General features: G+C 46.1%; 2 protein-coding genes across 2 annotated transcripts; both read right to left on the bottom strand.

Moving 5' to 3' along the window:
* Window positions 1-1,532: 1,532 nt before the first annotated feature.
* LOC125521432 (aldose reductase) lies at window positions 1,533-4,176 on the bottom strand. The gene is made up of 9 exons (XM_048686489.1): window positions 3,910-4,176; window positions 3,730-3,780; window positions 3,564-3,637; window positions 3,372-3,459; window positions 2,984-3,190; window positions 2,820-2,891; window positions 2,636-2,695; window positions 2,393-2,569; window positions 1,533-1,853 (listed from the first exon to the last, which is right to left on the bottom strand). Exons 1-9 carry the CDS (start codon window positions 4,051-4,053, stop codon window positions 1,764-1,766), a joined length of 963 nt encoding a protein of 320 aa, XP_048542446.1. The 5' UTR covers window positions 4,054-4,176; the 3' UTR covers window positions 1,533-1,763.
* A 572-nt stretch (window positions 4,177-4,748) lies between these two features.
* Window positions 4,749-9,947, bottom strand: LOC125521422 (protein RETICULATA-RELATED 6, chloroplastic-like). The gene is made up of 7 exons (XM_048686481.1): window positions 9,262-9,947; window positions 8,156-8,285; window positions 7,245-7,769; window positions 7,004-7,111; window positions 6,248-6,793; window positions 5,673-5,795; window positions 4,749-5,339 (listed from the first exon to the last, which is right to left on the bottom strand). Exons 1-7 carry the CDS (start codon window positions 9,849-9,851, stop codon window positions 5,163-5,165), a joined length of 2,199 nt encoding a protein of 732 aa, XP_048542438.1. The 5' UTR covers window positions 9,852-9,947; the 3' UTR covers window positions 4,749-5,162.
* Between the last annotated feature and the right edge of the window lie 752 nt (window positions 9,948-10,699).

The following is a 10,699-nucleotide window of genomic DNA, read 5'->3' as shown; positions in this document are numbered from 1 at the left end:
ATGAGGCCAGCACTCTGACAAAAACTTTATCGACATATCTGATGACGAGTAGTGTAGATGGTAGTTTACCAATGGTTCGTAGCGTAGATCATGGTTGTTGCATGTCTTTGCATAGAAATGAAAATCTTAAAATAGGGAGTGTGGTTGTGAAGTGTGAAATATGAAGGGCTACTCATCAAATTTGAGGGTCCTCAACCTGGCAGACGGCCGGTGTAATCTTTGCAGACCGTAGCAGATGGTTGAGCTTGGTGACCGTGTGAAATATGAAAGGTGACCGATGACCATCCATGAACGCGGCCGGACGCGTCCATGAACGTTTGATGCCTCATTTTGCTACGTGTGGTTGAAGACGATGTGACACTTGGTATTGATTGAGCATGGAGCTGCTTGTGCATCTAGTACTACCTCCGTCTCAATGAATAAGTCATTCGTGTAGTTTTATGTTGACGATTTAAATATCTAAATATGTATTATATGTGTCAAAAAAATATGTATTTAGAAACTACATCATTAAAAATCTAGCGATATACTTTTCATGACATATAACACATATTTAACTCTTTAATTAATCGATGATCTAGAACCACGTGAATGACTTATTCACCTAGATCGGAGGTGGTATATGATACGCTTGGCGTTTTAGAAGGAGAAGAAAAACCAGCTGAAAACCGGCGTGGCATGGCACCAGGATTTTGGTTACGAGGCGCATGAATATTCGTTACGTGGTGGCACATGAAAACTGAGCACGCATTGCCTGGCCGCGCAAAACCGCGAGCTCGTGTATTTGACCGGCCGGCCTATGCGAACGTGCTTGGCCGACTCGAGAAGAGCGGCAGATGGCAGGAAAGGAGCCGGGGAGGAAGCAGCCACGAAGCTTCATGGGCTCCGAGGGCATCTGTCTGTCGCAGCAACACACGGCGCCCGCCACCGACCACCTCGGCGGGGCGGCGTCCGGCCACAAGATCCAATCTCTCATTTGGGCTCGAGCCTAGCCTATATTCCTTCCTCCCTCCTCCTTGGACCACCACCACCACTGCCCGTGCCCGGCCCTGCCTGCCGCCATGTCAGTCAACCCTGCGCCACCGCCTAGGGTGGCCATGTGGTCGTCGTCTACAGATACCTCTCCCGTGCATGGAGCTGATATTATTTGAGAGGAAAACAGCCGTGCATACGGGTACGGCCCCGTCCTTTCGACCTCTCTACCGTACACGGGTACACCCCGTGCTGCCCGGATCTCTGCGTACTATAATTCCACTAGCGCCTGCACCCGCGTTCGTTCCATTTGATTAAGCACGATCACAGGCGTTTCATCAGTGGTCCAAGCAATGGTTTTACAACTTTCTAGAGTAGGTACGATGGTTGGTGTGGTGTGGGAGACCAGCACATTTGGATCCTACCAAATGCAGAACGCCGATGAATCTCATCTCGGCGGCCTTGCATGCTTGGAACGCGGATCGGATTCACGTCGCAACAAGGCCATGCTTACTAGTAGCATGCTGAAACAATGCAAAAACACCACAGGAAGCAAAGCATGCAGGAAGAAGGGCCACGGCCGGCGGAACCCTAGTGCCATTTTTATTTATTGTGCCATTTTTATTTATTGTATTGTACTGTATTGTGCACGACCACAACCATGCTTTGCTTGCGGAGCATACGGAAAGAGCATGCATGCCGTCCGATGATCTCACGCTTCTTCAGCACCCGTTATTCGTATCATCTGCGCTGCGCTTCTTCAGCATGCATGCATGATGGTTGATGGGAGCTCAGTTCTCGTGATCCCAGACTTCGGACGCGCTCTTGTATGGCCCGTGGGTCTTGTTCACGAACAGCTCCTCCCCGGTCAGCACACGCTTCTGCGACAACAAAAAGGCGCTTACATCAGATTCAGATGGAAAACGTACGGCTAAATCTTCTTCTTCTAATAACTTAACTTGACAGGATTAGTAGTTTCTAGAGTGCAAGTAGGGATATTTACACTAAAAAAGGTACTGTAGCATCCACAGTAAAACAGATGGAACGATTCTCTATCTGGAATATTGTACTAGTATATTACTACCTCGTTCCTCGGGCCTAAACTGGTTTTATCTCACTGGCCGGCCTGCAAGATACCCTGAAGAAACGACTAAACATATGCGGCCAGTAGTATTATCTAGAACCAACAGATCGACCAACCGCGGCAAGTGTCTCTGTGTTACTGCTGCTACCATATTTAGGGTGACAGGCATGCAGTTTTTTCTAATAGACGGGATCCAGATTCAGGTGGTGTGTACTGCTAACTGCCACGCAAACGCAGCAGCAGCTGCGTTCCAAGTCGTGTCGAAATTGTGACGCTGCTTTCATTTCACCGCATTTGCACTGTGATCAAGACGGAGTAAGTGTCCCGATCGCTCACCTCATCTTTGATGCTGCACAGGACCTTGAAGTCCTCCTCAGGGATCTCCCACCCGAACACCTGGATGTTCTCCTTGATCCTCTCGTCTTTGCTCGACTTGGGAATGACGCTCGTTCCCCTCTGCAGAGCCCACCTGATGAGCACCTGCCCCGGGGTCTTGTTCAGCTTGTTGGCCACCTGCAGTTCAACCCTTAGATTGAGCTACTAGTACACGGTAGACGGTACATTTCTGAACATACGCACCTTCTCAACAACCGGGTCATGCGCAAGGTTCTTCTCTGAAGAACCCAGTGGGGAGTAAGCCTGCACAAGGAAAACAAGAATACCCTTTAGCACTTTCGTTTTGGAAACCAATAGGCTGCTAAGATATTATTACACCAGCGAGGTCAATTGATCATATCTCAGTTTCAGAAGAAATATATCTTACGGTGACATGGATCCCGCGCTTCTTGCAGGCCTCGAACATCTTGTCGTTCTTCCAGCCAGGGTGCATTTCCATCTGTCAGATGAAGCAAGTAGCAAACATCACTACGGTCAAAAAATCGGTTTCGGTAAATGTCGCGTTACTGATCAAATCTGAGGGTTCTCAACCTGGCAAACGGCCGGTGGAATCTTTGCAGACCGTAGCAGCCGGTCGAGCTTGGTCACCGTGTAGTTGCAGACGCCGATGTCCTTAACCAGCCCGTCCTTGACAAGGTTCTCCATCTCCTTCCACACCCCCTCCATGTCGAATTCCAGCACCTCCCCTGCTTCCGGAGGCTTGTGTGCCCCATCTTTCAGCCGGAACGGCCAATGGATCTGCGTTCATTTTGTTAATTATTAATATATCCATAGAAAGAACCGGTAACTGAAGTATACAAGATAATAGCAATAAAGCTATAAACAATTAAGAACTACACTGTCCCTTATTGCCGGACAAGGCAACAATGAGAGCAAGAAATTTGCATGCAAAAGAAGTCACTGGTTTTATATTTCTTACGTGGTAGAGATCGATGTAGTCCAACTGTAGATCCTTGAGCGTGTTCTCTAATGCTGGACGCACCCTCTCAGGGACCAAGTTTGTACACCTATGAAGTGACCAAAACAACGATCAAAATTCAGATGCTTGAAACACGCCGTAAGTTACCCACATCGAAATACAATCTGCATGACTCTGCACGTAAGCACGCACCATAATTTTGACGTGACAAACAAATCTTTCCTGTCGATTCCAGCTTCCATTGCGGCTTTAAGCCCTTTGCCGACCTGATATATATCAGCAGATGATGTTTAATCGCGTATCGCGCCAACTGAGCTAGGCTAGTACAGAAACGGGATATCGTTATACTGATGTGTACCTCCTTCTCTACTCCGTATTCAGCAGCCGTGTCCACATGCCTGTATCCAGCCTGCAGCCATCATACGTACACTCAGGTTATTCAGCATAATCCTACTGTCATATCCGAGCGAACTAGCCAGAGTTCTGTGGTGTAAAACTGTATCTGAAAGCCCAAGCGAGGGCATGGCGATATACATACCTCGGTGATGGCCGTCTGAACGGAGTGGGCAGTATCCGATCCAGCCCTCCAGGTGCCCAATCCGACGGCCGGCATGGAATGCCCGCTCTTGAGGACGAAGTGCTGTTGCTTCTCCTGCCCCATCGTCGCCTTGGCGCTCGCCATGATCGATCGCGCCTTCTGAATCTCAAACCTCTCTTCTCTTCTCAAGTCTTCTCTCCTTTCCAATGTCCGTGAGCAACTTCTTTATTCCACCGAGGAAGGAGATACGGCTTCGCGCTGGAATATATAGGGATGGAGAGTTCTAGGGAGAGATGCCACGTACATCTGCATCCATGGACAGATGGCGGGAGGTCACCGCCTAGCCTAGGGTGCATGTGTGTCACCGTGCTCCGGTGCATGGAGCACGAACTCGCCAGAACCCATATAGGTGGCCAGCAACACGGCAAAATTTGTCACTTGGCTGAAGGGACCAGAACGAACTTGCTTACCTGCCGTCTCTCTGGACGATGACGAGGAAATAAAGTTGGCTTTATAGCAGGCAGAAAGATTTGATTGTAACATGTAGAGGCCTATGCCAAACTTTCTACCCCTTAATCATCCAATACTATTTCAAACTAATCTGAATTTGCAGCAGATTAAAGTTGCGACTCACGGCCCTTAATTGCTGCTGCGAATTGCCAATCCACGAGATACCGATCGTGTTCTCTTCTCCTTGCATACGTATAAAAGTACAAGGTACAGCAGTATATTTGTTACTCTAGAAAAATGACTGACTGAGAACTATAGTAATTCATGCTTCTTTCAGATAAAGTAGTCCCTTCCTGGCTGATCAAAGAGTAGCAAAGAGACTCTTTTAATTGTCTTGAACCTGGCTATATATAAATGGATGGCAATCGTGGGTTCCCACAGCAGATTTAAGTCTACAACTCAAAGCCCGTAATTGCCCATGCCAATTAATCCACTAGACACTCATCGTCTTCTCCTTACATATGTACTCCCACTGTAAAGAAATATAAAAGCGTTTATAGATTACTAAAGTAGTGATCTAAACGCTTTTATATTTCTTTATGGAGTGAGTACAAACTACAAGAGTATATTTACTCTAGAAAAAATGGCTAACTGCAGTATTTTATTGTTTTTCTCATATGAATAGTCCATTCCTGGCCGATCCAAGAGTGAGGCTCAGCATCGTAGCAACAAGACTCCTTTCGCTGTCTTGAACCTATATACATATATGGTTGGGGACTTTGTAGCCACGGAAAGCAACCAAATCACTTGGTCGGGTCACTCGATCGGTCTGCGTTGCTGCTGCTGCTCTCATCCGGGTTCTGTACATCGGTTCTACCGTCCTCTAACTGGGATGTTTCAGGTGGTGTGGTGACCTCATCGGAAGGAAGCTGTTCCTGAATCTTCTGTACTCCAGTGTACCGAGCAAGATCAACCCATTGCTGCAGCGAACATAGTAGCAAGTGAGGAGGGAGAAAGGCAGATGTGCTAGTGCTAGGGACCTTTAATAAACATATCGCTTGCTTGAAAAATCCGAAAGGTATGCAGATTACTTTCTAAGATAACATAGAAGCACCATCCAATAATAAGTATGAAAAATAATGAATGGATGATGATCTCCTCACAACAATATGAGCTAACCACACTCTTCTCAGCTTTCTTGTTATGGAATATTTATGTCGCTTACTCCTTAGTGTTCTGTTTGTTTAGGGTAAACAGTTTGAGACTACAGTATGCTACCAGCACCACAAATCTTAGAAGATGAAGTGTCCAACCTGTGTTCCCAAGTATGAGTTGACTGTCCTTGCTACAAAGGACAAGAGACCAGCAAGAAGTGGCTGATTATACTGAGTTGCCAGGCTCTCTCCTAGTCGATGCTCCAATAAGCCAGCAATGATCTTCAACATGAATACAGTAAAAAAATTAGATAAAGGAGGCCTATAACTAAATAAGTACATAAGCTGGAAATGGATCAATTTTTCACTGGAGCACGTTCGAAATGCAGAAAATCTATTACCAGATTCTGGAGCACTGGTTGCAAATAAGCAAAAATGTTTCGAGTACCCATACCGAGACTTAAACACAAAGAAGGTTATTTATAAGCAGTACATTTCAACAATAACCAACTTATGCCCGGAACTTTAGTTACTTATGCAACTCAAAAGATCAATATATCTAATCAGGATTAATGATAATTAGTTACTTCCATCTAAAAATGATATTTAGTTATACACCTTGGGTACCACTCGGGTAGAAAGATGTAAATTTGAGGTCAAGGTTTCATACTTTCACAACAAAACATAACCTAAACCTTTCAACTGAAAGCAACTAAGTTATTCCAACAAGTTACCTGATACCGCAAATTTGCTGATGTTCCAAGAAAGCAACTATAAACAGCTGCCGACTTCAAAACAGGAGCTCTCTTTCGCCCTGCTCCCACACTCGCTGAAGGTTTCAGCAATCCTCGAGCAGCATACAGGAGATCTGAGGAAACTCCAGCCCCAACACCAGAAATAAACCCAACACCAGCAAGTTTCAAACCACCAACTATTACTGCGGCGACCCTCTGGTTCATATTCCAATTCCGACCAAAGGTATTCTTTTGGAACGCGTTATCTGGCAATGATCCCAGAAGGCCTTTGACAAAGCCCAAGCTCTGACCAGAATCATCATCGGTAAAAGAAAGCACTGAAATAGTTGGAGCAGGTAGCCACACTGTAAAAAAATCGACAACAGACCCTCTAATAGTATCAGTGAGGACATAGTCAATTTCCTCAAAAAATCGCCCTTTCCGTCTTTCGTACTGTGCTAGTAGAGTGGTTGAAATTGATATAGCCTCTTCAATTGCTAATCTTTGAAGGAATTTTGGGTCTGCGAGCAATCTTTCCCGGAAACCCTGCAACAGTTGATTGGCTTGAATGAATCTGTATATAATGGAGTCTTATTTATTTAACAATAGCTACAATATTTATTCTGTTTTCAAGTCAAGAACAGCATGTGCTTCAAAATCTCAGAGGATTTCCAGCAACACCAATCAGATAAATTAACAAGATATATAGGTGGAAAGGACCACGGAGCAAAACAGAATCAATGAAAAGTTCCTTACTTGGAATCGGTGAATTAGTTCAGTCATAACAGGGTTTTTGTCAAGGTCAAAGAAGTTCTGCAATATCTCAGGAGAAACAACTCCAAGATCTATTCCTTTCTGAAGATCCTGCAATAGTTCAGTGAAAGAGTTCCATTGGCAAAACTATACAAATCCGATGGTGCGACGATAAGGAAATGTTTTGGCCACAGTTTTTTTTTTTACTAATAGAGATCTGACCATGACTGCTTTCATTAAATACCTGGGGTAAAGCTTCAGGCCTCCTGCCAGCAGCATTCATAACTCTAGCAATTTCGGCACGGTCAAAGCAATTTCTACTGCAAATTTTAGCCGCTGAATACCATAAGAAATCAGCAACTGGGATTTGACCTTCCCTCCTTATACTCTGTCTTTCAGGATCAAGTAGTACCACAACATGATCTTTCTTCGGCAACTTTTTAGATACTCTGGCAGGAACACCAGTTCCTCGTGACCCATATATAAGATGGCTTGCACCTGCCACAACAATTAGTATCCCTGGAGGATCTTTACCATTAAGTTCTTTCATAATTATCTGAGACATGGTATAATCATCAACTACCCTTGCTTGTGCTGATAAATATGAATTCGGACCAAAAGGAGAGTCACGAGTTGATGTAATATTCTCTATGAATGACCGGCCAGACCTAAAACCAGAAATGAAGCCAGAGCCTGCCGGAGGAGCATATTCCTTTCTTTCTGCTTTTGAAAGGCCTCCAATCCCCTCTGCTTGGACAGTTCTTTTCACCTACTCAATAAGGGAACGTTAAATTCTACTCATATTCATAGGTTAAGTAGTATGCACAACATAACAGTATGCAAGTTATATCATGGTTTTCGGAATTAGACTCATTGAATAATTTATGCCGAGTTGTCTAGGTACTCAATAGCGCCCATGCCTGCTAAAGCAGTCGCAGCAAGCTGCAGAAAAACTGTTCACAGGATGTGGCACAACAACTGCAATCTAAAGTATGGATATAAGATTAACACATAGGCATCAAGGAAAAACTTTGCAGGTGTCAGAAATTAGAAGAATTTGAATCGCTAGTGCACAATGGTATTGGTAATAAAATGTTACAAGTTCCTGCGAGCTGTTGAATAGACAGTGAATAGATTATAAAAGCTATCAATCACCTGCAGTGGGGTTCCAGTAGCAACAAGCTTAATTCCCTTATCACGACAGAAATTTAGAAGAGGTTCATACTCCTTCCAACGCTCTGATGGCCAGTGCGACGTGTACAACTTTAAGATGCTGCCATCAATCCTACATAAAGCATAAGCTTGTAGAATGTTACAAAAAATGGAGTGCGGTCTCACTCAAGAATGCATATCATTTGTGGATAACAGATTCTTCAGGAAGATGAAATGTCCATCAGCATTGAAATCCTATAACTTTAATTGCGATAGAAACACTGCATTAACTGCACTGTTAAATACTCCCTCCGTTCGGAATTACTTGTCTCGGATATGGATGTATCTAGAACTAAAATACGTCTAGATACATCCATTTCTGCGACAAGTAATTCCGAACGGAGGGAGTAGAAACAGAGATGTAACTCATATAACTTCCATTATATTCTTATAGTAAAAATAAGATGTTAAGGAGCAAAAGATACATTGCCTATTCATCTAAGTGGACACCAGGTGTACTTCATCTATTGAAAATAAAACATTGTGAATAAATACAGATTCAATGGAACAGAGTAGCCACGTAGGAGGGTTAACGTACTAGCCTGGTAGTTATTTAATGCATTGCATGTCTCACAACAAATCAGAAAGGCACAGACATGTCCACAGCTCCACATCACTAATCAGCGCTCCAAGCGAAGATAGAGAAATCCCAAGCTCTATGTGTTACCCAAACTGATCTCAAGCACCAGAGTTTGAAAAAAGGTTTCCCTGTCAGTCTATGACTCTGGTGGTTCCAACTTCCAAGTGGCACTGTTGTTCAGGCCTGGCCCTTACAATCTTAACCACAGCTCTTGCTAGTCGCAGATTATGCCAACAGGATGGAAAATTAGAGAGATCAGAGTTCAATTCTATGAGCACCCCAATCTCCTAAGACAAAGAAATGTCAATGAACCATAATATGAACCCGTAATGTCCAACAAGCGTCAAGCAAACAGAACTAAAATTCCAGCGATTTCTCGACATGCGGTTGCAAGCAGGTGAACCATGTTCTTATCGGAAGCAATTCTCCTGATAACTTGATTAAAATTGTGTAAGGGGGTGCAGCGCACCTTCCGCTCATGAAGTCGTCGAGCTGCTGCTGGAGGTCGCAGGGGAAGGCCTCGAGCGCGAGGGACATGCGCCTCTCAACGTCGGCGCAGCGGGCGGCGAGCTTGGTGACGATCTCCAGCTCGAGGACGCGGTCGTCGGGGTCGGGCACGAGCTCGGCCTCGCCGAGGTAGACGACCCTGGCGGCCGCCAGCTTGTCCCACACCCGGCCCTTGGCCTCCCTCCCCACCGCCTGCGGCTCCCCGATGACGGTCGCGTCGTACACCCTCGACACGGCCGACTCGTCGCCCTCGGGCTCCTTCTCCTTCGTCGGGGGCGGCGGGGCGGGGGCCGGAGACTCGGCGGGAGGCGATGGGGGGGACGCCTGGTCGTCGGTGGCAGCGGCGGGGGGCGCGCGAAGCACCGCGGAGGCGGCGGCGAGGGAGGGGATGAGGAGGAGGAAGTCACGGCGGGAGGATGCGGAAGCGGAGACGCTGCGGCGGGGGGAGGGGGCGGCGCCGGAGTTGAGGGGCTTGGTGCTGAGGCGGGAGCGGGGAGACGGGAGGAGCGGTTTGAAGGAGGCGGCGGCGTTTCTGAGCGGCGCGTGGGACATTTTCGGAGCTCCGCTTCGCCGGCAGCACCGCGGCCGCGGGGGCGGGGGAGCAACGATCTCTTGTGCTTAGACTAGTGAAACTCTTCTTCCCTTTGTGGTTGTGGTGATGGATAAACTCACTTAGATTTTGAATTGAATTTGTGTTCTGGCAATTTGGAGCTTTATTAATTTTTCAAATAAAACCATATGTCGGCAGCACTTTTCGCCTAAAATGTTTTAACTTGCGGGACTTTTTTACAGGCAATTTTTGGGATTTCAATCAAAACTAGCAAAAAGAACTTAAATTTTGGTGACAAACTCAGTTGAATCTGTGACGCTGGTAGGATTTCAATGGTTGAACACTCCTCAGCCACATCATGTAAGCTTGGCACCAGGCCATCCACATCGACGCGATTCCTACTGGACATGCGCACAAGACGACGAGGGAAATACTAGTAGGGCGGAGATACCACGCAACTCCCAAACTTGGCAATGGGTATGCAGAGAAGAAGAAAAAAGTGCATGTGGGCAACTGTGGTCTCCAAATGCACATTTGGATAAGTAAAGATAGCCAGCCACACGCTCGCCAGCCAGCCCAGTCAGCAGTCGGCAGCGTGTGAAAGCTGGATTTGTTGTGTTTGCCACTGGCACGATGCAAACCAGATGCTACTCCTGTGCCACCAAACATTTCATTGTGGCAATAGAGAAAGAACGAGTGCTCAAACCAAATATTACTCCTGTTTCACCTCTCTTTTTTCTGTCCCTTGTCTATAACAAGACCGGGTAGCCGCAATAAATTATCGCGCAATTGTACAGATCTCAGGAGGAGGTTGCATCACAATGGCAAAACTGGAGAGAACAAAGGAAAG

Source organism: Triticum urartu, chromosome 1 (genome assembly GCF_003073215.2).
Source record: "Triticum urartu cultivar G1812 chromosome 1, Tu2.1, whole genome shotgun sequence".
Lineage (NCBI taxonomy): Eukaryota > Viridiplantae > Streptophyta > Magnoliopsida > Poales > Poaceae > Triticum > Triticum urartu.
Note: the sequence above shows the minus strand (reverse complement) of the source record. Positions and strands in the feature narration are given on the sequence as shown.